Source organism: Anopheles marshallii, chromosome 3 (assembly GCF_943734725.1).
Source record: "Anopheles marshallii chromosome 3, idAnoMarsDA_429_01, whole genome shotgun sequence".
Classification (NCBI taxonomy): Eukaryota; Metazoa; Arthropoda; class Insecta; order Diptera; family Culicidae; genus Anopheles; species Anopheles marshallii.
The window spans coordinates 81,531,036-81,557,858 of record NC_071327.1 but is presented as its reverse complement, the minus strand read 5'-3'; the positions used below and the strand labels follow the sequence as shown (position 1 = coordinate 81,557,858).

The following is a 26,823-nucleotide window of genomic DNA, read 5'->3' as shown; positions in this document are numbered from 1 at the left end:
CGCGGTTATGCGGGATGGGCTAATGGTTGTACTTGGCTTTTGGTGTGAAAATTCGTTACAATATGCTGCATAATTTGTACGAGGCGGAAGAAATTCCACCCAGGTTCCGGTGCTGATATGTGTCCACGACTAAATGCGCTAAAATAGATATAGTAATATAATAAATTTGCATGAAGAGACAATCGGTGTTGGGGAATCAGTAAAGGAAGTTTGCATTATTTCCACTGTTTAAGACATCGTTTATTAGACCGTTGCGATCATCACGTATGGCTGCAGTCAATTAATTTCTCTGTACATCGAGGACAGCATTATAAGCTCACTGTTTTATCAACATGTTTTTTTATTTCCTTTCTAATTTACAGAGCAAATATTATTCAATGTATGACGATTACAAGTGACCATTGCAAACAGCTGTGATCGAACAAATAGCTCTGTTACTTGGTTTTCGATTGCCGGAAGATTTATACACGTGGACGTGGCGTCGAAACGATTTGACGTAAGGATTGCCTCCGGATGTGCCGCAACAGGAGAAGAACGTAGCACGTGAGCCGGCAGCGAAGATTTCGCAGGGAAAAGGCTTCGGAGGATAGATAATACTTCCGACAAGACGGGATTACCGGTGTGCTCCTTAACACTTTGGTGTGACAAAACGTCAGTGGCGTGCGGGTGGGTATCGGCATCGGTAGAAGAAAGCAATGGCGGAAGCGATCATTGCCGACTGGATTTCCGACTACAGTGCCCTGCAGGAATCGGAACTGCGTACGTTTGCCGCCCAGCACGAGAATGATTTCGAGATCTCGAAGGCTCTGTACACCATCTTGAATGAGCGGATCAAATACAAGGATGTAAGTGTCAACTGTCGGTTCGACAACCGGGGCATGTTGTTTTCATTCTCGAAGATCTTTTCTTTACAGCTAATCCATCCCATATGCAATCAGTTGTGCAATTTCTATCGATCAAACGAGGTTGAACTGCGCCGGTTTACGTTGCAGTTTGTGCCGATGTTGATCTATCTGTATTTAAACTCGGTGGCTCTCGGCGACAAGAAAGGTTGTCGGTCGATCGAAACGCTACTGATCTGCATTTACAACATTGAGGTTAGTTCGGACGATGGCAGTCCAAAGGTGGTGTCCTTTCGAATGCCCGTCCTGGCGCAGGCATCCGTATACCACGAGGTAAGCGTTTGTTGTAGAGTTCTTCGTACTTGAAAGGTATTTTTAAAAACGGGTTGGTTTGTTTTACAGGAAAAAAGTCTACAACCAAGTGATCTACGAAGGTGGGAGGAGAATAGCAATAAGGATATTAACTGGGGACCGCTACCATCGATCGAATCGATCAACGCGCAGAACCGGCTTAAGGTGATGACGGCGCTGCTGTTTACGTACAACCAGCAGCTGAATCAGATCCACAAACCCGCCCTGTATCACCTGTGCAAAACGACTTCGCTGCTGGTGAACCAGGGTTTTCCGAAGGTACCGGGTGGCCACATGCACCGTTCGTCGTACGGTAATGATCCGATCTCTCCCCAACAACCGATGGCGATGGCTGCTCCATCACACGTCGTCCGTCCACCGCCACGGATCGCAGTGAACGCCCAGTTCCTGGTGGAGCTGGCACATGCCAACTACTTCGCCATGTTTAACGAGTTTGCGTCGGCAGCGATCGAAGCGGTGACGGATCTGCACAGCCGCGCCTGCTACGAAATGCTTCCCGAGGTGATACTGGTGACGAATGCGATACGCAACTCGTTGCATGCCAATCCTTCCGGTAGGTTCGCCAATGTTTGAATATTTTGTGAAACCATGTTTGATTTTATTTGTTGCTCGTCTTTCTTCTACCTATAGGTCAACCCAGTGACGGTCCGATGGGTATTAGTGTTGCGCTGACGCCCGCTACGACTACGGTGACGGTGTCGAAGTCGATGATTACAAACGCCTCCTTCCGTACCAAGAAGCTACCAGGTAGGTGGTCCGGTGTCCTATTTTGTTGGCGGTCGCTTTACGCCGATAAGATTCCATCCGTTAAATTTAACCCCTTCTGTGTGGCACTTCCAATCTTTTCCGTCTGTTTTGGAAGGCCACACCCAAAAGGCTGTGTTGACGGAGTGACGATTTGTGGAACACAATTGATGAACTTTGCAAGTGCCCGAAAATTTCGAATCGGCACTCTAGCTCCATTAGTCACCACCTGCCAAATGGAATGGCGATAATCCATTCACCTTCATTTCTACCCTACTTGTCCATCTAATACCAATCAACCAAAATCGTTCAGCGGCCGCTTCTTTCTCGTCGCTTAGCTAGAAACGGGCCCATTTACCGATGCTTTAAGCTTTTTCGTTGTTAAATGTGGTGTTCTTTGCGAAATTGTTTGTTTGGTTTTCGTTAATTCTGTTTTGGAAATTTTATTCTTCCTTCATCTGTTACTAGCCTTGCTCTCATACGCATACCATCGATTTAAAAAAAAACGCATTATCTTCAAAGTGGTATCGCGTCCACGGTCATTGATTTGTCTTCTTTTTGCTGCCATTTACGGTGGTGCGGTATTATGTTAACCTATTAGTTTGTTCATTAGTGAAACATTAAAGCTGTTTTGGATTATTGATCTCCCTTTCTCCCTGGGGTACACGGGTATTAATATTCCACGTAACATCTGGTGCAACACTGTCCCTCGGTGATGTGACATCTTTCCTCAAAACAAAAAGCCCCGAGACAAATTCTAGATCTTCTGGGCCGCGCGGAAAGGCATTTTGATTTGGTTTTATTAATTGATTTGCCGTTCCGCTCATACCAGAATACCCTGATCCTGATGTTTCCATTCGTTCTAGTATGTCAACACACCATTTCAACCTTCCCACCCATAACATGTGTTTGAATTGCATAAAAAAATTCCACAAGCTGTTTTACCCGTTCCGAAAGTCTCACAATGCGTACACAGAAGCAACCAATTAGCGGGTTGTTCTATCCAATGTTTCAATGGGCAATATTTCAATGATAATGCTTCAAATCACCGTAATCACACCGTATCTGTCAACAGCGCCACTGTTGCGTGTCGTAATCAGTTAAAGGATCCCAAAGACAGCAGCGGATCCATTCCGATATAGTGTAGGCGGATCACTGCGGAACAATTGGTTGAAGCGCGTTCCAAAACGATGTAGGTAATTTGCTTGACTTTTTGCGATGGGATCGTCAATCTGATTCAGTCGAACGTATCAGACGAGCCGGGAGTGTATGTGGGTAGGATAATTCGAATCGCGTCACATTCTGAATGCCGGATCAGCATCTCTCACCAGCGATGGTACGGTAAATGATTACCTTTCTCCTGTTTTACTCAGCACATTTGTGCTTGGTCCGGGATTCGGTATCACAATTCGCACACGGATTCCCCGAACAAGATCGCTTCCTACATTCATTGGATGATGGCATTTGATATCAGTATCATCATCCCACATCTGTGTTATCAAAGCATGCCACGTTTATCCGTTTGTGGAAACGAGAGTCGTACGAAGAAGCAAAGCAAACGGCAAGAATTGAAACAGTTTCTTTTTGCTGGGAAGAGATAAACTATAGCTGCATGGCTCGTGGTGTGGCTCGGGGAGGTAATTATTGGCTAAAAAGGCAGAAACATAGCAGTTGTTTGCGACGCCCTTGTACGAAGTTGGATGGGAGCAACTGGGAATTCACATTGTGGGTGTACTTTATTCGCCAAGCGTTTGTGTTTGTTTGTTTATGCTTTCCATCCCACCGTCTGGTTTGTTACAGTCGGTGGACGGTTCTGAATAGAAACATTGCTCTTTAACGTGATTGTGACACGATATATTTGATGGGTTCTTATTGCCTCAGTCCTCATTCACGCGACGAAGCGGACGGATTGTAAAAGATTCCTTTACATTTGTACACTTGTACCGTACACACCAATGTCGATGGTGTTATTTAATCGTTTGTTTCGTTTTTATGATTTCCTCTCCGATACTAGAAGAAAATTTCGTACCACAGGCAACAATAAAGCTGTATGAAATGGAACAAGTTCGTGTGCTAGTCGAAACCATCCTTAACCAGATAGTGAATAACTCTTGCCAGACGTTCGAAAATTCGAAAAATGGACCAACACTACGAAAAATTCGGTGGTTGGATCTGTTGCTTAAAGATCGTTGAGTTACCCTGGTCCAATATTCCTGCTGCGAAGCATATGTCAATTCTGATAATAATCTTAAGATAGGTGTGAAATAAATTTGCAGTATAACTTTTTGCTCACTCTCCACTTACGCTAAAGTTCGACATACGCCCGTGCGGTTAAGATCTTTAGGGATCTAGACACGAGAATACAGCAGAAGGTGAGTTTCGTGAAAGTGGGCGTATGCTTCTCCGATGAAATGACACATATGAGTTGTCCGGGATGTAACAAGACGTGCCCAAAGGAAGAGAACTGTGCCAAAGTTTAGAAAGTAAGTTTTGTGGCTCATAACTCAATGTTTTTTTTTCGTGTACCGGTGTTTCTTTCGGTGTGGCGTATCCCAATGCACGAGGAAATGATAATGGACCTCTTCAGTTTAAAGTTTAAATCTTCCTTCGATGTTTCTGTCCCTCAAACTACTGTCTATTACCGCCCAAGTGGATGCGATACTATCATTTCTCATGGGACGTATTCTGATGTTTCTATCATATCCTGATGTGTGGTCGGTGTGAAGTAGGATTGCCTGAGTGTACATGACGTGTCTCACACGTTTGCATGCTGCGCGGATCTATTTTCGATGTTGTCCGTCCCCGTGGTATATAGAAACTGTCCCGATCTTGCTGTTATCTTTGTGAAGCTTTTGCTCAAATTTGTATGAATTCTAGCTTTACAGCTAAGAACAGTAGGCAAACATTTCGGTGGCAAGGGTTATTCATTGCAAAACATCGATTTGCAGAGACACTTTTGTTGAAAGCGAAATCAGATGGACTGTGAGAAACCCTTTACATGCTTTAGTGTCCTTTTTGGGGGCGTGAAACTACAATGCCATAGGTTAAAGGGAATGTTTGCACCGGAAACAGTTCTTCCACATTAATTAGCTTGTCAGACAAGGTTGGTTCAGACAAGGCCCGAAGTCCTCAGACGTTTCCTATTGTAGATCGGCTGCAACGGATCGCTTTGGAACTTTCCGTCCCATTTCCGACTAGACGTTTGTGGTAGTGCACGGTGTGTGTGTGTGTTTTTGTATTCTATTGTTCCATATGCCCTTCATTGTTGCTTGTGCGCCCCATTGTCGGTAGGCTCTTGGAAGCATAGTGACATCGCATTTAATACACAATCAACGGTGTCGAAATTAGTCCACGAAATTGTAGTCTAAGACCACAAAAGTTTCGGTAGTTGTTTGGTAAAAACTTGTCCATAAAGTGACTGAACTTTAGAGATTTTGTATGGATGCATAAAACATGAGCAATAAGCTTTCAAAGTTAAAGCAACCTTCTCGGCACTTGTCATAACAAGCCAAGTTGGTTAGGCGGATTGCATACTTTGAGGCCGATTCGTTTCAATAAAGTAATGCAATTCATTATTCATGCAGATAGTTTGTTCAAATTATTTGTTTATGAGCTTTCAATGCAGTGTTTGATAATTCTTTGAACCATTGCCATCATTTGATTGCCTATTGCTATTTGTATTGCTTTGCCAAAACAAAATAGATAAGACCATAAGTTATTTGGAAAGTTTGAAATTTAAGACGAAAGCGATCGATGAAGGTCGAAGTAATTGAAAATGTTATCCCTCTGATTCGTAACGAAAACCTAAATCATCTGTAAATCGTTGTTTTGTTTAACCTTGCATAACACAACACTATTGTTTCTCTACGAATTATGTGATATCCATTTTCAATGTTGTCCGATCCAATGGTCCATTTGGAGATTATTTAAATCTATAAACAGAACAAAAAACGAACAATTAAACCATGTAACCGAGACAAGATAACCACGTCACGATACTATCGCATCACTCCGGTGAGATTGGAAGTAAGGCACCTGTCTGGCGCACATGTCATTGAGCATGCTGCAAAACGTGACCGAACTCCATTAATGTGTGCTTCGGATTGTTTCGTATCGTCATTGTAAATGATTACGCAAAAAAAGTCTACGGAAGGATTTGTCGATGGCCATTTACGGAGGTGTAACATAAATCTCTCGGTACAATATATCAACACACAGCTCGTTATCAACCACTTTCTGTCTCGCTTTCTCTATCTCTCCCTCTTAATGCGAACGGGCCGGGAAGTGGAATCTTTGTTGAATAATCGTCCAACCTCCAGTCCTTGTGGTCACGGTGGACACGTAGCTGAGCGAGTGACGATGATGGGAAATTTTCTTGGATCATTGCATGCATGTTGAGTCTGACCGACGTGGATATCGATAATAGTTGAGTTCTGGTACGAAGGCGTCCGTTTGAAAAATATGTGGTTTTGAAATTTAACATCCCACTGCAATTAATTACAATGTTACACAAACCCTTCACGTAAAGCGAGCTTGGCCACTGATGGGGTTTCTCCCACGGGGAGTTTGTTTTCCCGCCATGGGGACACTGTTTTGAACAGCCAACGCCAGCCAGCAACCCTATCACAATGAGAAGAGCAAAATTGTTTTCTTCACTACGACATGAAAATAAGCCATTTATTTTGTTCAAATCGTTTTCTTTCTACCTTGTGTCTTCAACTTTCGCTTTTGACAACTCTACTCTCCAGGATCATCTCATTGTTAAACAAATATTGATTGCGAATGTTTTGCTAGAGAAAGCGCTTCTGCTTATTTGTCTTTCTTACCAGGGCATTGAGAAAGATTTGCATGTTGCGAAACGATTCAGCAGACGGACCACTCAAATACAGAATGTGATAATATCCGATCAAATTAACTAATACCTAACTAATAATAACTAATGTGCGAGTTGTACCATCTTTTTTTTTTTATCTTCAAGTTGTTCATCCTTCACTTGCTTTTATTAATATTGATTTTTCCAAATTAGTTCCCATCTTTCTTGTGCTTTTTTCTTAAAAATTTTTGAATTTTTTTCTACTACATTCCCTTTATTGTAATTAAACTGTGTCTATATCTACCACCTTCCTGTTCCGATGGTGTGTACAGAAAAGGACTGTGCGATGTAAATTAATTACTTCTTGGCTATGGTTTTCTCTATCTTGTATTTAACTACTCTTCTGTCCCCAGCATCAATAACGCACCTGAATTGCAGAATTGCTTTTGAGCTGTGATGAAAACGAGCTATGGCGTTTTATCTTGCCGTCATTGCCACTCTGTCCAGTCTGATCTGATCGATGTAACAAATCATTTTTTCTCTCTTTCTTTTCCTCTAATTTTTCCTCTTAATCTTTTTCCCCTTTCTGCGGAACTCGTAACCGTACACTTGATTGACATTGTTTTATCGGAAAACCACTGTTTGTGGTATGGTTTACTGTTGATTCCTCGTGGTTTGCTGATTCCTGCTACTTCGCCTGTTTTGTGGCTCTTCAGACGATCTGGAGGTTGAGTTTGTGAATGCACTACAGTCAACGCAGCAGGAAATGATGAGCAAGTTGGCGATGATTGATGCGGATGTAGGAAACGGTCCCACGAGTGGATCCGGAGTAGTACAGCCTGCTGGTACCGGAGGATCGGTTACTGTCGGAAGCGCAAGTATTCTGGCTGCAGCTGCATTGACCAACAGCCAGGATCTCAGTGGCGACCCAGATTCGAACAGTCCCCGTACCGAACCGAAAAAGAAAGAATCGTCGCGAAAGTGGAAAAATTGGGGCTGGAAGACGAACACTACATCGGCTGCGGTGACAAACGCTAATGGTACTGGTGCCGCTGGTGCGAAGCAGGCTAGCATCGAGGAGGAAGCAGACTCCCCGAAACGATCGGCCGGCTCGACAAGACATTCTAGTCCGGCCGATTCACCCAAACACAAGCTGCTGTTAGGTACGGGCAAGGTGGAGGACGTAAACTCGAGCAGCAGTATCTCCCCGGCCTCGCTGAGACGCAAGAAGTTCCTCTCGAGCAAAAACCAGTCACCGATAAATCGATCAGAGGCGCGTGCTAGTGCCGGAGCTCGATTGTATGAGGAGCTGGACAGCAGTCTGCAGGATTCGGACTCCGATGAGTTGGCAGCATTGATAGTGAATGGAAGACCGGCAACGATCCATCTCATACAAACGTCCACTATCCCTGGACTTTACTAAGGATGCCACCTTTCTTAAGCGATCGCTATAGCTGAATGCGTGCCGCTCCAAGAGGGCATATGGGTGAATAACCATCTAGGGGCCAACTTCGCGCAACTGCTAAGCAATGCTATATGAACGAGCTATATTGGAATGAGCCTTACGTAATATTCACAACTTTAGATAGCTAATAGTCGATCTAGCCACTTCATGACACCAGATTTAGAAGATATCACCAACGAAATGCCGATGGTGCCGTAAATGCATTCAAGCTCATGGATTGCAAGAATGAAATGACACCATCGTTTAACCTCACTTCATCTGTAGGACGCCACACGGAAGGTACACAGTTGGAAACAGGCAAGCCAATGACGTCTTCTACAATTCCCAATCGCTTCCGCTGCAAACCCACCGGCTGTGTGTGTGTGTGCCTCTTTTCCGCTGTTGGCCATTTGAGTGTGCGATTTTGTATTTCTTTTTAATTTTTCTTCCTTTATTTTGCTAAACTCGGTCACATGTTTTGCCAGGGTACTGCGCTGACGTTCTGCTTGTTATATTCGCACATGTTGCTGAATGGAGATGTCTTCACGCAAACATCATCACTCAATGCACTCAGTATACGAAAGATGCTACTGCTTCTATTTACCTCACGTGTCACTGTGGACTGTTGTTGCACCAAAGGCTATAAAGTTCACTTATTAATCTTTTACGCCACCAGGTGATAAACGATTGAAGGACATCAGACATCAGATCACATCATGCACCCTATGGACTCATATGCTATCACAGTAAAGCGAGTGGCCTGTATTGAGCAGAGCTGCGTATCTAAAGCTGCACTATTCCTCTCACTATACTCATTAAAATTATGATTTTCTCTAGTCCTTCCAATTAATATCTGCTTAAGGTTGTTCCTCCTATGTTGATCTCTTTTATTCAGCTTGTTCTGGGCATACACATCAACACATGTTTAATGTCAGTGCAAAAGGGTATTCGGAGATTGTTTGTGCACCCCAAAACCACCACCAGCACCACCTCGTCTCGTATTACCGTCACGTGTTTCCATCTACATTGGATTTTGGTTTTCCTTTCATATGTTGCGCCCCGTTTTCGTGAGGGTGGCATCGAAATATGTGGGGGCGTTTTCGGGGGGAGATTATTCTGGCATACGATTATTGTCAATATTTGTACCGTACACCTCCAGGACCGTCGATGATGGTTGGCAAAAGAGAAACATGTAAATGTTGCAGTCGTGTGTGATTTTTGCGTTATAAATAGCGCCGTTTCGGTTTAAAGCGCTTTTAAACACATCATCGAACGACTCTGCTTTCAGATACGCATTTTCGTTCTTTTTTTCTTTCTCTGTTTTGACCAGTTTGGTTCTGTGTTTTTGGCTTTTAAATATGTTCTTTTTACATTTGTTTTTTTTTTCACTTCTTTTGTGTACCTCGGTTTTGATTTTACAATGTGCGCCAAACACAAACACGTAGCTTTGGTGGGTTAATGTTTATTTTTAGTAATAACGTGCCAGACTTTAACCCCATTCGCACACCGGAAGCCTTTTTGTTCGAGTGGCTTATTGTGCGCACTTGTACCGAATTCCCTGTACCGAATCCCCTGCGAGTATGCAACGTGACGACTTGTGTCCTTGTGTTTGATATATTGATTTTCATGTTTTTCAATGTGTTTTCATTGTATGAATAATAGAAAAATAGAAATGAATGAAGTTTCATCGTGCCCAATGCATGAATAAAATTGTCAACGGCATAATTTGCACTATTGCGTTTTTGTAGAATTCACGAAGAAACAAGAATCAAAAACAGAATACTGATACAACTGTTTCAGTGACATATATCCTGTGTCTGGAGAGCAAATATCTCATGATATATACGTTAAACTGGGAAATAGGACAAAAAAACAGGGAGACAAAACAAAACGATAGGCAAACAAATCGGACTTATCGAACTTCGGAGAATGGCTTTTCACTATGTCCAATGAATGTCATCTTTTACGCCGCCGGATTACACTCCATTCCTTCTCTTTGATGTGCCTTCTCCGCTTGATTGAATCTTTGTCCTATCTCCGCGGACATGTCCGCAAGGCCACCGACTCTACTGCACGTAAAGCAAATTGTTTACTCTCTTATCCGTTTGTGTTGCAATGCGTTCCAATTGGTCTGAAGAAAATTCTCTCCCCAGACCAGCCCCGAACAACCCCCCCCTAAACCGGACCCCCGGTGTAACTGTTTATCGGTCGGTCGTTCAGGTGCAAGATAAAAGTTTAATTAATATTTTCACGTTGCTTTTACTTTCCTCTTTGCAACTCACGCTGCGATTGGCTACAACGACACAACTCCCGACGCCGACTCTTGCAGACGATATTCCAATACAGGGCCCAACGAAGGAAGAGAACGGTGGCCCACACCATCTCACCAGCATCAACGAAGAGGGTGAGAGCGGGCTGCCATCGGCGGACGGTAGCATGAAGGGTGGCGGTGCGACGGCTGGCGGCATGTCGGCATCGGGCACACCGGGCAAGCCGAAGGATTCCAAAACGCATAAGGTGCTGGGTGGTTTCAAGAAACTGAAACCGGAAAAGGATAAGGATAAGGATAAGGATAAGGATAAAGATAAGGATAAGGAGAAGGATAAAGATAAGGATAAGGATAGGGATAAGGACGGTACGACGCCGGTTGTGCTGGTTTCTACCGGTTCCGGCGGTGGTGTGACGCTTCCGGTGAACAGCAATACTGCAGCAGCAACAGCAGCAGGCATCACCGTCGGCGGAACATCCCTCGTCGAGGAAGCGAAGGCACTAATGTCATCAGCGAAGAAGATAAACTCGAAGGAGAAATTAAGTGGTAAGAAAAGTGGTTCCTGGTGCGAAACCTAACAATGGGGCGAAACGGCAGGCAACAGGTTTCTGATGTTGAATATCTGTTTTCTAATTACAGCTTCCGGTGTCGGTGGTGGCCAACCGGCGACTGTCGTTGTGCTCTCGAATGGAAGCATCCTGATGGGATCCGGTCCAGCGTGCAACGCGACCAACGGCGACAGTTCGGATGGAGTCGTAACGCTAACGGCGGCCACAGCCAACGGTGGACTCGGGAAGCAGTCACTCGACATTGGAGAATCGTTCGATTCTGGCAGTGAACTGCTGCAGCAGCACGGCTCAACCACCATCAACAGCGCCAACAGCAATGGAGGCAACACCATAAAAACCACCGTACTGGATATGAAGAACCACGGCAGTATACAAGTTAGTCAAGTCTAGATTGTCCATTCGACTACGCTAGGAGTAATTTTGTTTGGGTCGGGACAATGTGTGTGTGTGTATATGTGCGTATAATTTTATTCTTCTCCTTCTTCTCGACGGTCCTTTTTTCTTACTTCACCCGTTCCATAGTCACGAAGTGAGGTTATACAGTATTGCAGTCCTATTGTAAGGTCTTCTTTAAATATAAAAAGTGTGTATCGAATTGAAGAAACCCCCCCCCCCCCCCTTCCCACCCACAAGGCATACGCACACATACATTCTTTTCCTCCTTTTTCTATTATATTCCCCTCCGCAATCGTCCTATAGCGAAACTGAAAGATTGATAATAACTTCGGGTTGGTTTAGGTAGTATTTTTGGTGCGTTTTTTTTTGTTACAATGCCAAATAAGGACATTCGCGGCAAACCCGTTGCACAGTGAGGGCTATGTCCATAATGTTAATTTGTGTGTTAAATTTGATTTGTTTATTTGTTTTTATACATGTTTATGTCAAGCCGTAATAATATGTTAATCATATCCTTGTTCTTGTGATAGTTCATTTTCTGTTATAGTTATGTTATGTCATTCGTTCCACACTCGCATGTTCATTGTCTCCATTTTGCAGATATTCGTTTCCGTTAACAACTCCAGCTCGTTGTTAAAACTGTTATGAATGTGAAGGTGCCCACACGTTTTTGCGGCTACTGATTGTTGTTATTGGTATCGTCCGAAGGATTTGCATTTCAATAATGCACTTGCCTGTATTGTCCATTCCGCCGCCTAAAGCGTTAGTCCGTTGTGCGTAACGACTAAGTCGGGAAGTGGAACACTGTACAACGATTGCGATAATTCTGTATCATGTTCTTTTTTTTCTTCACCTTTTACCACCCACCGGTGAGTGTACAATGTCGTGTTATTGTATATTCGCCATTTGCCTCACGTTCAAGCCTCGTCATTACCGAATCATCTATTTTCGACGAGTGCTTTCTCGCCCGCCACCGGGTGGGTGAGTGCTTAGCGATGCCTGGTAAAATAACTCCCACACAAAAGAGAAAAACAAAACCCTGGAAACGACTGTTCCGAATCATATCCCTCGGCATCGTCTGCCTGCTGATATGCAGATGTAAGGTTTAGAAAAAAACGGTGAAAAAAATCACCACATTATTTCCATGCTAACGGCCTATCGACGAGCACATGCTTGCGTTTGAAGAATTCGTTGGGTAATTTAGGTATAAATGAATAAGTTTAGAGTAAGTATCATTTGATTAGCATCCTTAGTGGTTCATTCGTTGTGCAAGAAAAGCTCCATAATGTAAGCATTCTTTTGTCATTCGCTTGAGCTGCTCAATACGATACGAGAATGGTGTGAAAATTGTAGCTGCTTGTAAAAGTTTACTTTCCCCCGTTTTGGAGTACCATCTAGATTTGGCTTGATAATGTTTGTTTCGATGTATTTGTGTTGGGGAAGCATTTGAAAAAAATTTAGTTTGTCGTATTAACTTTTGATTTTACCTATACTTTGTTTATTTTGAATGCCAATCGTATGCGCCTCGACACCGGACAACCAGCTGTGGAGAATCTGAGATGAGCAGTCGAACTAAAGATCCGTTCCGTTTAGCACGGCAACACTACATTCACAGGCATGTTTGTCCCCGAATCATTCAATCAGCTTTGATCTGTGGGCGATTTTATGTTATTTTTTATGTGTTTCTGTGCCTTTAGGCGTCTCACCCATTCATTGATGGTGTCACAGCGTGCGTTATTACAGTTTGGAACAGTTTTTGACGAGTAATTAAGCAGAATGTTTTAGTCCACTCGGGGGAAAAGTTTGTACACGGTTGGAAGCGAAACAAAAAAGGAACAGGACGGTGTTCGTAATACACAGCCATTAATTTCACATCGAAACTCTCGGGCTGATTTGTAAACTGTTGTCGACAACAGTCGTCGGAAGCAAGAAATCCCTTCTTAATTCTTCCATTTGAATGTGCCAACAAATGATCATGTGGTTGTGTAGGCGTTTGTTTGTGTGAAAGATCTCGGGATATGTTTCTTTGATACTTTGACAGTGCTTCTCTAACGCTATTCACAAAAACAACCCATTCGACCCATTTTCCTTGCCGTTATCCTGCGCCAACTAATGTTTTTTTCTTCTGTAATTCGATAAAAGGGAACACACGCATACAAAAATGGAATCCTCCGTTATTTATTCACAGGCAACTTAACGCAATGAGGTCGTATTTGCTAATCCGAATTCGAAATGAGGTCGCAGGCTTTTCTTTTTTGTTTGACTAACATGAACATGGGACTACACCGAATATGTATCTCATATTACAGAGAAAAATGTTAATATATTGAAGCAATACTGATACACAACAAATACAGAAACATAGACGAGAATCGGTTCTAGCACAGTCTATATTACCGAGTGTTGTAAGGGAATAGTTAACTTGAAGTACTTGGTCTGAAATCACCTGAACGGGCGTATAACTGGTACTGGTTCCCGCTTGGGTCCATAGCGAAAGAGAAAGGATCTGTTATTAATTATCTCCCATCGTTGTTACATCTTCTTGGAAGAGAGCTCTTATCTGCCGTTGTCCACCTTTTACCATTGGAGTTCCCATGTCAGTGCAGCAAAACACAACAGGAAAGCAATAGCCGAAGCGAACTAACAAAACGAACATATAGAGTAAGGAAATTCGCATCTATCGCGTCACATTTATCTATTCACCGGTTGATTGACAAGTTAGGGACATGTTAGGATCTCACTATGCGTTCCTTGTGACTAGACGGAGGTACACAATTTTAGTTAACCATTATGTTTGCTAAACAGAAACTATTAACAACAACACCAAGACTCATATTTTCAAAAAGATCCATCAGCATTAGCTAGGACTAGGCAACAACAAAAGGCGCTAGAAAGGAGGCGAAGACTTATGACGAAGGAATTATCGGATCGAACTTGTTGTAAATGATATTATCTAACTAGTAGGAAACATGGCATACACACATTCATTCGCAGAACGAAAGCTTATAAAGCACGCACTCGGCAAGCCGGTTAGAATATACCCCCTGTTGTATACATATCATTTGACGCTCTCATTTTCCACCCAACAGCAAAAAAAATCATTCATCATCTCTGAGTTATGTTACGTTTCCAGCATGTTTTAAGAAGGATAAAATCTTTCACCTGTTGTTACCATGTGCATGCAAAAATTGTTTGTAAGTGAGTATTGTAAAAAAAACACCCTTCTTAGTCTTTGTCTACTGGCAGAGCAATAACACACAAAAGACTTTTGTCGGCAGACTCTTCAAAACCGGATGAATGTGTACTAATAGCACGAGGAAAGTCCAGAAGAAGCGAAGCTATATACAAAAACCTATTATACACAGAGACTCGTTAACGTCAAAATCGTTTAGATTTCATCGTCGGTGTACATACTTAAGTAGCGAGAATTCAGGATCAGCAAAACCAGCCCACAAAACGTAACTATTACAGCCAGGATGGGCGGTGGCGGATGGTTTGTGTATGTTCCCTGGTTAGGTAGCATAGAAATGCATTACTTCATCGTATTTTTTTCACGCCTCGCCTGGCGACGGTTACAATGTTCTCTCAGCAATTGTTGCTGAAACGTTCGCAGAGAATCTATATATATATATACATACAGACACACATATAGATATATACAAAAAAAACATTCAAACACATATATACAGATATTTAACGAAAAAAGGTATCAAATTTTCAGTGTAATTTATCTCGAACCATATGCAAACCGATATTAAACGCAAAATGAAAGCGTGACAAACGGCATAAGGGAGGATAGCGTAAAGCAACTGATGGTGGTGGTGCTGAAAAGGACACTTTCGATGCATGTTTTGGGTGCTTTGGAATAATTAATAGCGAGCATTTAACCGCATCTTTGTGGGACGAATTTGAGATGATGCCGGGAAACCTACACGACCGTGAAACAGACATTAGAGCAATCACACCAAGCAAAGCAGTTAGCGACAGTGGGGAGGACAGCACAGTAGGACATTATTGAAATGGCTATAGATGAGACCGGAAATAGAGCCGTGTTATTGGGGGAAACACATGCAGTGCCGGGAAGAATAGGTGCAACAGGTGTAACTGGGGAAAAAAAAAGATTAAAACAAAAATCTACTCTGTACAGAAGAGGAAAATATATACTATCGTTACAACCAAAATGGTGAAATGGAAACAGAGCTTCGATTGTAATCCGAAAACCATGCACGGCCCTCTCTGAGGGTGTTTCTCAGGTAGGTGTTGTATGTTTCAAAATAGTTACGAATGTTTCCGCTTATCCATTGGTTATCATTTCAGCGTGGACGCATGTGGAACTCTTGTTACGGCACGCAGTTTGCAGTTTGTGGTCATCGTAATCAGCTTTGAGATCTAACCATATCAAAGCGTTGTTCTCGGCCGTTGTGAAGCGAAACTTGAAATAGAACCTTCACGAAACGGACGACTACATAATCGTTAACCTTCTGGTAATTGTGACGTGTGTGATGTAGGTTGGATAATTATAACTATTTAATTGTCCACAGATATTAGCTAACGGCAGCATGACACAATATGTGGTGTTGTCTGTAATGATGAACACTTACCAACTGCACGACAAAAAAAAGATACAAGCCTTTGTTTCATCTGATCGGTTCCGAAAAAAAAATGTTTTGCAGCATGCGTGACGCGTGTTGATTAGATTTATGTCGACAATTTTCAATAATCCTCTGGAAGCTAAAATCGCTCCTGAGCACCTCACCGACCGGATAATCCTTTCTCCCTCTCAATCTGAGAATCGCTTAACGTCTCAAACGCTCTCTCTCTCTCTCAAAAGTGGATCTCTGAGATGGTGTTGACCGCCATGATAAGCCCGCAAAAAGTGGTGTTCTAAGGCAAACAGGCTTAGGTCGACATTGAACTTGACGTCGCGTATGGCGTGCGCTGCATGCTAAATCAAGCTCCAGTTGTGGTTCCGTTGCCACCGGAGGTACATCGTGCCGTTTTGTGATCTCACAAGAATTCGTCTCAAAAGCCCACTAAAACTTCATCGGTTATATAATGGTAGGATAGAGTGAAAATTGTATCATTAAGTAAACTTTTTATAGAGAAGTAAGAGTTGCGTAACTTGCATGAGGCAGTTGTTTGTCAAAGTGCTTTAAGTATTTACTCGCTACTGGCAATCGCATCGCGTGATGCTTGCTATACAGTTGTAGTTAAATAAATCTCGCAGTTTTATTGCACCGTCATCATCGGACGGTACTTGTGAACGTGACCCGGCATGACTATTGAAAAGTGTGACCATAAAGCAGAATAATGTTTTGATTGCGGCAGCTGTTTTGCGTGGCTAATGCAGCGCATTGCACAACAAAATTGTTGATTCTTAAACTGTCTATTCTAGATGTGTTCCTAGAGCGGATTGAGATGCTATGGAACATGCATTAATGGAGTATCATTTTCTCTTCCACCGTGATTAGCATCTCCTGACATTAGTTTGCTTCCTTGCCGTGTGTCTTCAAAGCTCGTTTGGAGCGCGAATCCTGTCCGTGAATGTGTTCCCCGGGCGTAGCCACTGGATGATGATCAGTAGCATTTTGGAGGAACTACTCGACCGTGGCCATGAGGTGACGGTTATCACAAACTATCCAAGAAAGAAACCTCATCCGAATCTCACGGAGATAGTCATCGATCCCATCTACGACTTTTGGGGCAAATCGGTCAAGGTGGACTCGCTGTACGAGCTAACCGACATCTCTATACATCAAATGTTGATGGAATTCCTTTATCCGTTGGGTCTACAAACGGCAGAGTATGCGTACACACGCGATAATGTGATGGACTTTCTGCGTAATGATCAGACTCAGTTTGATCTACTACTTGCCGAGCAGTTCTACCAGGAATCGTACCTAATGTTGGCGCATAAGTACAAAGTGCCGATCGTGTCCATAGGTGAGCTGAGTGGGAGATATGTTGAACAATATTTTTGATTGATTATACAATCTTTAACAGGAACATTCGGCTTCGCCCAGTACATGGGTCCAATGCTGGGTCTTATGAATGCCTGGTCACACGTTCCCCACGAGTTTCTCCCGTTCACCGATCACATGTCCCTGTACCAAAGAGCGTACAACTCGTTCGTCAGTTCGTACGAACTTTTCCTGCGCTCCTGGTACTATCTTCCCGAACAGCAGGCAATGGCGGATAAGCACTTCTCATTTCTTCCCGGTCCCTTGCCTCGGTTGAGTGACCTCGAGCGACAGGTGTCGGTGATTCTACTGAACAGCTATCCCCCACTCACATCGACACGTGCGAAGGTCCCTGGCCTGGTACAGGTGGGAGGCTTACACATCAAGGAACCAAAACGACTTCCGGACGATCTGCAAACCTTCATCGATGGCGCAAAGGATGGTGTGATTTTCTTCAGCCTTGGTACAAACCTTCGCTCGGCTGACATGCCACCGGAGAAGCTATCCGTCATACTGAAAGTGTTTCGTGCCATGAAGCAGCGTGTTGTGTGGAAGTTTGAGGACGAAGGCATCAAAAACTTACCGCCCAACGTGCTGGTACGCAGCTGGTTACCCCAGAGTGATATTCTTGGGCATCCTAATGTGAAGGTGTTCATTACCCACGGTGGTTTGCTGGGGACGCAGGAGGGTGTACACCGGGCGGTACCGATGGTAGGCATACCGATCTACTGTGATCAGCATCTGAACATGAACAAAGCCACCCTGGGCGGGTATGCGGTGAAGCTGTACTTTCCCAACATAACCGAAGAATCGTTCCGATGGGCGCTGGAAGAGGTTTTGTACAATCCGAGCTACAAAGCGAACATGCAGAAGGTGTCACAGATTTTCCGCGATCGTCCGGTACCGGCGTTGGATGAAGCTATCTACTGGATAGAGTATGTGATACGCTACAAGGGCGCACCACAGCTACGATCGGCCGGACTGGACCTACCGTGGGTTAGCTTTGCGTTGCTTGATGTGATTGCATTGATCGCGATCGTTTTGCTGGGAGGAATAATTTTGCTACGTCGCACCGTAGGCAAACTGTTTGGTGGAAAAAATACGAAAAGAAAGCAAAAGAATGAATGATTCAAATCAGATCAGAGGAAACTTTAAAGAAGTGCAGATATAAAAAATAGCAATGAAGAAAATATTTGGATGTTTCAATGTGCTGCATTTATTCTGTTCGTTACCGTCGATGTAAAATGAAAGTGCGCCTAAAGATATGCAATTGCAAAACTTTCGTTCAAAATTACATGCTTTGGTTACAGAACACGTCAAAGCGAGAGAGTGAGAGATTTTTTTGGTATATCAGCACTTTAATAAACACATTTTAATAAATATTCTTTATTTCTGATTTAACGTAGCATATTTTTTTATGGAGAAAGATCGCTTATATTATTTAAAACAGTGCAAACCAACTGTAAGCAACGGGTGAGTAAATTGTGAGAGTAAACCCATTCCGGAGAGTAACAATCGAAGATGAATGATCTCTCCGACTCATAACCGGAACCACGGATAAAATGGAAGTAAAAGAAATAAATTTGTGTTGCTATTTCTTTATTTTTCTAAAAAAATACTTTAAATAGCTTATTTAAACATAACGAAAAAGCAAACAGAAAAGCTTGAGTATATCACAAAACAAACCTACCACGACTGTACGGTAAGCTTGGTTGATGATGTGTGAGTGAACGCGATGATCACCGAATCCGAGTTGTCGTTGCCGTGCCAGTCAGAGGCAAGATCATTCACAAGCGCACTTCACGTTTAACCGTGCTCCGGGAAGCATGCTGTGTGCGCTTCGTTCCGCGTGAAACTCAGTGTGCTTTCCGTACGAGTCCGTTCCCATGTGTGACGATTGCTAGGTGAGCAAGCAAGCGTGCTGAAATCAAAAGAAAAAGTGCCCAAAACTATCCCTACCAACCTAATTGCGTGAGTGAGTGCATGCGTGCGGGTACGTACGTGACATGAATCGCAAGTAGCCGCAAGTGAGCCATACAAACAGTCGTTTTTTCTGCTTAGTTTCCTTCTTTCTGTAAACCGGCGTGTCATTCGTTCTACTGTGCTGCTGTACTGCCGAAGAACTTGCGGGAGTTCCGGGAGTGTAATGCATATACAGTCGGAGAGTTGTGAAAGGAAAAAAGCCGAAAGCGGCAAATGTCTTGTAGTTGTTTTTCTGCAGTTGAAATGCAGTTCGAGGAAATGAGTGCACGTGCATGAGCGTTTGTTATTTATTTGTTTTATAAAGGTGCCAACCACAGAAAAAAAGCTTCATCGCCGGTGTGGATGTGCTGGAGCTTAGATTCGAACGTCACGGCACATTAATCATCCAAAGGGGTAACATTAGTGTGAATGTTGATCGGTTTGATCGTCCCGTGACGCATGGCGATCAGTTGACCGCTAAGTCGCTACCTACGTGGATGTGTGAAAATATTCAGTGCTTCTGGTGTGATATGCAGTGCTTCTGATTGAAGCGTACACCGGTTGACAGTTGTACATGTCGAATGCATGTTTAATGTTTTTCCCTGCGCATTTTGTTCTGTTTTGTTCTTGATACCCATACACAGGTGCATGTGATTGGTGTGAGGCAGGCGTGTGTTGTGTTTAGGGGTGCAGCAACCATTGCAGCCGATAAAACGAGTGCAATTGTCGGCATACGATTGTGTGCGAGCTGGTGGACTTATACTCGGCCCGTTCGTCGTCAGCGTTGCTGGGTGCAATTGGCCTTTGTCATTCGCACTTTTGGGTCCGGTTCTCTCTCGGTGCTGACCGGTGTACCGGGGTGGTGTTTCAATCGAAGTGTTTGTAATTCTAACCTCAGCTAACCTCGTCGGAGGAGCTGCGAAGTTGGTGGCGAAACGAGACGAGAGCATCGTTGTGAAGAAGCTCAACTGACACAAACTGGTGAGTGAGGATCATTATTAGAGATGGAAGAGTATCGTAGTTCGCCAGAGTTAATGCCACAACCCTCATCTCTTACCACTCGTTTAAGTCCATGAGGTTTAAGGGAAAACCTTCCATAAATTACATGTTTTTCTGTATTTCTTACACGACGAGAGTTTCCTTTCTAGTTATTTCATACATCTGATTCAACTTTCCAAATTACCGTTGACCATCGTTTGAGGTCTTCTAGAATTTCATGTCAATATCGCATTACTAACAAACACGGCGGTGTTATATAAAGAGCTCAGCTTGCCCATCGTAGCAACTGGTGACACAACACAAGTAATTAGCATCCAAACATGATGGCTTTTCATTACCACCAAACATGTCAAAATAGCCATGATATCATTCCCCGTAAAGCAGTGATTTTTGGGAATCCAAATTTGATTTCAGCTTGGATGGATGAAATCATTTTAAAAGCGCTGTCTAACTTAGGAACTAATTCTTTACTCCTCAAAAAGCATATTGCTGTCAGACTACGCCGTATTGGGCATCGAGTCTACCCACCGCTACTTTGCGTCCTCACATGCAGTTTGTTTGTTTCCGTTCGGCCCCGGCCTGCCAGTTGTTTGTTTGATTTGTCTACCATTATTTCTCCACTTTCGTTATTTCCGCAATTCGGTTTCGCCTCTTCAGCATCATTTTGGAGCCGTTTGGTGCCATTGTGCACTGTGTGTCGATGATTGGAGCACCTTGCACGTGCTGCAGCTGCCTTCCTCTCCTCGCACCATAAAACTGACCAAACGGAAAGAGAAAATGGCCATGAGGCGGCTTTTCCGGCCACGATTACCGAATGGGGAAGGCTTTTCGTGCCATGCAAATGCAAAGTTTAAGAGCCACATTATAAAGCTACTATGCTGAATGAGCTGCTTTTCAGATAGGAGTTACGCTGTTTTTGAGTTTGTGGCAAGTGCTTTGTTTGTTTTGGCTGGTGAAGACGCATACACGCAGACGACAAACTTACTGCTACCGGTAAAATGCTACGGAAGAAAAAGAAAGCTTGCACAGGCGAGAAGAAAGTGAAACAGGGACGTTTGCGCGACGCTCATTTGTTTTCGCTTTCTTCGCAGAATATTAATGGCCGATAACGAAACGCACATATGGTTTGGGGTGGACACGATTTGAATGGTCATAGCAGAGACAAGATGGAGATCGCAGATCGTTCCTTTTGGTGACGAGCATGCAGAAGCAGCGTTTTGTGGCTGTGATCGCTTAGTGAAAGGTCTACAGAGTCGTTTAATGCGATTGAACCTTGGTTTTGTTCCGGTTGTAGTATGATCAACGTTGAACAACATAAAACGCAAATGTTGTAATGCATTTATTCTGATGAGCTCATCTGATTTGTAAAATACACAAAAGGAGAAAGTTGGTACGAAACGCCATTGCAATACCAGAAACCATCAAAAAATACCACCAAGCTTATCTTGTGCCATATCGTAAAATAGACAGCAAACCGTGTTTGTTTGTTAAACTGTCTAATTCTTCATACGTTTGAGGATTTGAATCTGTGGAGAAATTTATCATATACTTTATTTGACAAAAATGGAAGTTTAAAAACATGAGTGAATAAGATATTAATCAAAGCTGTACAAGAATTACTGAACTACAACATGAACAAACATAACCGATAAGAATCACGTGGAACACACGAAAAGCGGATGAAGTCGCTTGTTTCGTGGATTATCATGATACAAACAAATTCATCATAAAATAAACATAGTTATTTTTTGTCAAATGAACTTCGTTTCCCTTCTAACTAATCATCGCAAACAGAGTAAGATACAGAATGACGAAGTGTTAGATGCCGCCAGCTGATAGGCCTTTTTTGCTGTATTTGTCCACAAATTACTGACGGGGGATTGTATGTGTGCGAGCCCTCATACACATCCCGTAGCATAAACTATACGAGAGTCCCGAGTTTTACGGGCTGGGGAGCTGGAGTTGGCTGTTGATCATTAGTTTGATTGTTTTTGATTGCAAAATTAGACGCACATCTTGATAACCGGCTGTCACAAGTGGAAGTGTTCGGTTACCCTGAACGAGCTATAAATGAGACGAAAGTTTGACTGCAAAATAAATGCATCCATGTGACTGTGTTTACAATATTATTTGAATATTATGAAATGGATCCATTATTATGTATTAGTTTCATATGTTTCTTTCTCCCCTGAAGCGCCCATAACAGCCTAAATATAAATAAATCTTACCGGATCCTGGTCACGGCACCATAACATAAGTTCTTTTGGTTTTAGGAATTTGAAGCTTTTTGGTATATTTTATAATTATGCTTTTTGGGTTTGTTCTACATGAGAAAAAGGACCCAAATTCCCCGAATTACAAAATCATTTCGTACCCTGAAACTATTTCCGTCGAAGCGATATTAGCAACCTGCTTTTTTATTCGAGACTGTGTGTGTATGTGTGTGTGTGGGGGGTGGGGTTTGTTGGTCCATCAAAACCATTCTACAGCGAGATCATCCCCTGTTTTAAAATTGTGTCTTTTTTATTGCCAATATATTCTGCTAAACGAACTATTTCCTATCGCCACAACGAACACACTTTGAACACCCTCTCCCGAGTGCGGGGGGTTGCTGGAGAATCATCAGCCAAATGGGATTTTTTTGTTGAATGGTTTACGTTTACGTTTTTTTTAGCATGATCCTCCTCTCCCGTGGCTGCTGCACGGTTACAAAAACTGGTCTGGTGCTAAGGGTCAGGTTGACCCTGAGCCTGACACGGCACCAACGGGTCTTTGATAAGCTAACGACTGAAGAGGCGCTGTACATACGGTTCGCGTTTTTTACTATGACGCTTCCGAGCGCCTTCTTTCCCACTCTCGCTCACACGGGCAAAACTGCAGCACCCATATCGCAGCATGAAATTGGTTCCATCCGTCCTGCTGCGAAATGGTGGTGGAGATCGGGAGGAGATCGATGCGAGGATTATGGTAATGCATGGGTTATCACACCAAATCATACCTGCGGTGATCATAAATAAAAGAACAGAATACAAAAACGTGTCGTCGTACTGCCACAAAAACACGCCGGTTTTTGGGGGAGAGGGGGGACAGCAATGAAGATGGGATACGATCTAAGATGCGTTCTGCTGCTCAGCCTCTCTTTGTCGATCGTTTAGTCTCGCTGACCGCGCGAAAAAAAAACCATCGCCGTCATGTTCCGCCGCTACATCACACCCAGGCACAGCGGCTTTGCGCAGTTGCGAATGGATTGATTCGAGTAAATTGTTCTGAATTATTATGGTAATTGTCGCCTCATTGAGGTTTTCGCGTCCGAACGCGCTGCAAACGCGGGTGAAATATAGATGTTGGATTGCAGCCAACAATAGAGGGAACGACGTATTGGCCGTCTGCTGTTGGGTGTGATTGGGCAGGGTGGCGCACGATCGTGACGATGATGAAATATGCCGTGCGCGCCAAATCGTGCGTTGGTTCAGATAGAATGCGACCAGAAGTACAGTGCTGGACAAACTTTTGCATCACCAACACACACACGTACACACCTTCATTTATAATCGACGAAGGGAAAATATGCATTAAAAGCGTCGTTGGATTGTTGGCAGTTGCAACAAACAACAATCAAAGATTGTGCGTGTTTTAGTGGACGTGGATGTGTATGTATGCGAACAGCAAACAATAAACAAACGATAGAACCACCACACCATCACATCAGTTGTAAAAGCCGGACGTGCCTCTTTGTTTGCCTTTAATTCGCTTTAGCATTTCGCTAGAATTTGGAGTGAGCAGTGAGCAAAAGAGATTAAATAAAACGTGACCAACGGACGGGACACGTTGTTGGCGCACTGCAATCAAATGGTACTGATCCAGGGTTGGTCAATCTCGGTGCTATAATATTACTTACTCATTATAGCGTGAGTAATGCTCGAGTTTGCTGGATTAACAAAAGGTATTTTTGTGGTTTCAAGAAGGTAGAATTGACTTAAGCTATGACTCAGACCTACGTTTTACTGACGAACCGAGCAGCAGCTCATTTTACTAGAAATCGAGATTTGATCTCAGGGACCCTCCAGTTATAGTATCTCGTCGAAATCGACGACACAATTCGGTCTGTTTTAGAGAGCAGCGATTCAACTTTCAACATAAGTGAATGTGAAGTGAAGTTCTATCTCACTGCTAAACTACAAGCTTGTTTCATAGAGAGCAACACAAAAACTCTTCGCGTGAAAGGAACGAAATGGTGCGAATGATTGGTTGCACACGATCTCGACAAAGGGGGATCACTTGTGTATCAACATTTTCCATCCATCTCCGGTCACGGTGGGTGTTAATGATGCGGAAATTGACCCTGCGCAACGGTTCGGAAGCTGGAGCATTCGAAAAAAGGGTTGTTCGTTTCAACGTTCCGACACAATTTAGGTCGCCGCCTGCTGCATTTGACCATCGCACGATCGTGGATGTTTTTTTTTTCTTGAAATTGGCCCAATACGAACGCATATAGATAGATGCGATTTAATTTTGTAGCAAAGTATTTCCGCCCAACCGATATCAACGATAATGGAAGTGTGAAGCCGACAGTTCGATGATGTGATAAAGTGCAACATAACGATGTGGAGGAAAAGATTGCGTAAAAAAGTGATTTTAAATATAAAACGAAACATTATGTACGCCCTTCAATAGTTTCCGCGCGCATCACTGCTGGTGTTTTGCTTGCACTGGTCATTGTTTACAGTAGTAGCTCACCGGTTCACCTCAGAAAGGCAATAAATGCTCATCGATGATTAATTTCCGTATCCGAATGGGTATTTTTACGTAACAAGATTTACTCCATGCCCAGTTCCGTTTTTCAGCAGGCCGCGCGTAGATCTGCATAATGTGCTGGAGTACAATATGCCTAATCCGTCCGAGTGCCAATCAAAAGTGAAACCGATTGCGCAATAATGGCAGCCTTTTACTAAATAATAACCACGAAAATTAAACCCCAACAAAAATAAAACTCAATGCTTCTAAGCGTACCGGGTCGAGGTAAAATTATTACTGCAAAGGAACGGAAAAGAAGCTCAATTTAGGGTGACTGATCAAACTACTGAAGAAAAATGGTATTTCATTGGAAATTAATCGAATCATCGATGAAGCATTGTTGAAGGCTGATGATGCCGATCGCATACGCTGGGAACTTATGTTTGCCAAACTCGGCGAGGCGGCGCCAAATGCGTTGGAAATTATTAATAGCCATCGTCAGCCGCTTCACCACGTCGGTCAGTAGCTGAGAAAATTAATCAACCCAGTGTTCGAGTTGCCCTAGGGTGAAAGAGCTGGAAACAAAATGAACAAAAAAGACCTACGACTCCACATTATGATGTAAAATGTAGACCTTGTTTCGGGGCGTCGGGAGAAAGTGGGCAAATTATTAATGACAATTTTGCACGCAATTTTTCCACTGCTGGCTTCCACTGCACTGTCCAATGTTTGTCTTTCGTGACCGGGAAGACAGATTTGCGCTTGCGTAATTTCGGCCCAAACGATGATGGCGGTGTGAAGATGAGTTTGGGCGAAAATGAGAACCCATTATTTTTGGTTCACCCACTAAAACGGTCTCCCAAAAGGAAGGTGATCTTTACGTCAACACGATCACACAACCCTGCAGTGTGCTGGATGATGCTTTACACGGGCACCGAGCGGGTAATGTGTGAATCTTCACGACTGCGTAGCGTTGCGAATGCGTTCGGACGCGAACATTCTACTCGGTGTGGATTGAGGAAAAGATGTTTTTCACGTGCGAAAATGGCTTCACACAACAACAGCAAAAGCGAAGCAAAGAAAAAAAAACCCTTCAACACGTTGCGTGGAAGCTTATAAACAAACGATTACGTACTGCTAGGGCCCGCACCACCAGCATCTTCGCACACACTCTCGATCGATCGATGAGATCGAGTGAAAGGAAAAATGTGTGCAAGAATTACGCATCTCGCCTGTTGCTGGGATGCTTTTGCTTTCTTCACTTCACTTTTCGCTGCATGTGTTTCGCTGTCGGTGCCTGATGGTGCACCTTTATTTATTTATATGCACTATCGTTTCGGTGGAGTGTTTTTTTCTCCATCTGCAGCATAAAACATTTTCTACATCATAATCATACATGAACTCCATAGATGCACCGGACAAAAAGAAAAAGAAAAAAATGGGAATGTTTTTTTCCGTATGTTGTGAAAGAATTCCCATCGAAGAACGGAGAAGAAGATGCGCACCGGGTAGTGGTGGATTCCCGGCTTCAAAATAGATGTGTTATAAAATTCCCCACGCTCGGCAAATGATACCGGGCGTAAAGTTTTACTGCACGCTAATTCACATTCCCATTTCGTTGGCACATTTTTGTTTCGTTTATTGAATGAGTGTCATGTCTTCCTTTTACGAGACCGATTTTCCCATCCTTCATCAGCCCGGTGTTGGCGGGAGTGTTAT

At 43.3% G+C, this 26,823-nt stretch overlaps 2 protein-coding genes across 2 annotated transcripts; both read left to right on the top strand.

The window, feature by feature from the left end:
* The first annotated feature begins 695 nt into the window (after positions 1-695).
* LOC128713219 (hyccin) lies at positions 696-11,443 on the top strand. The gene is made up of 6 exons (XM_053808079.1): positions 696-845; positions 915-1,175; positions 1,245-1,767; positions 1,845-1,961; positions 10,545-11,030; positions 11,124-11,443. The coding sequence occupies exons 1-6, from the start codon at positions 696-698 to the stop codon at positions 11,441-11,443; spliced, it is 1,857 nt and encodes a 618-aa protein (XP_053664054.1).
* A 1,216-nt stretch (positions 11,444-12,659) lies between these two features.
* LOC128713229 (UDP-glycosyltransferase UGT5-like) lies at positions 12,660-18,537 on the top strand. The gene is made up of 3 exons (XM_053808089.1): positions 12,660-12,674; positions 16,921-17,392; positions 17,453-18,537. The coding sequence occupies exons 1-3, from the start codon at positions 12,660-12,662 to the stop codon at positions 18,535-18,537; spliced, it is 1,572 nt and encodes a 523-aa protein (XP_053664064.1).
* Positions 18,538-26,823: the final 8,286 nt, after the last annotated feature.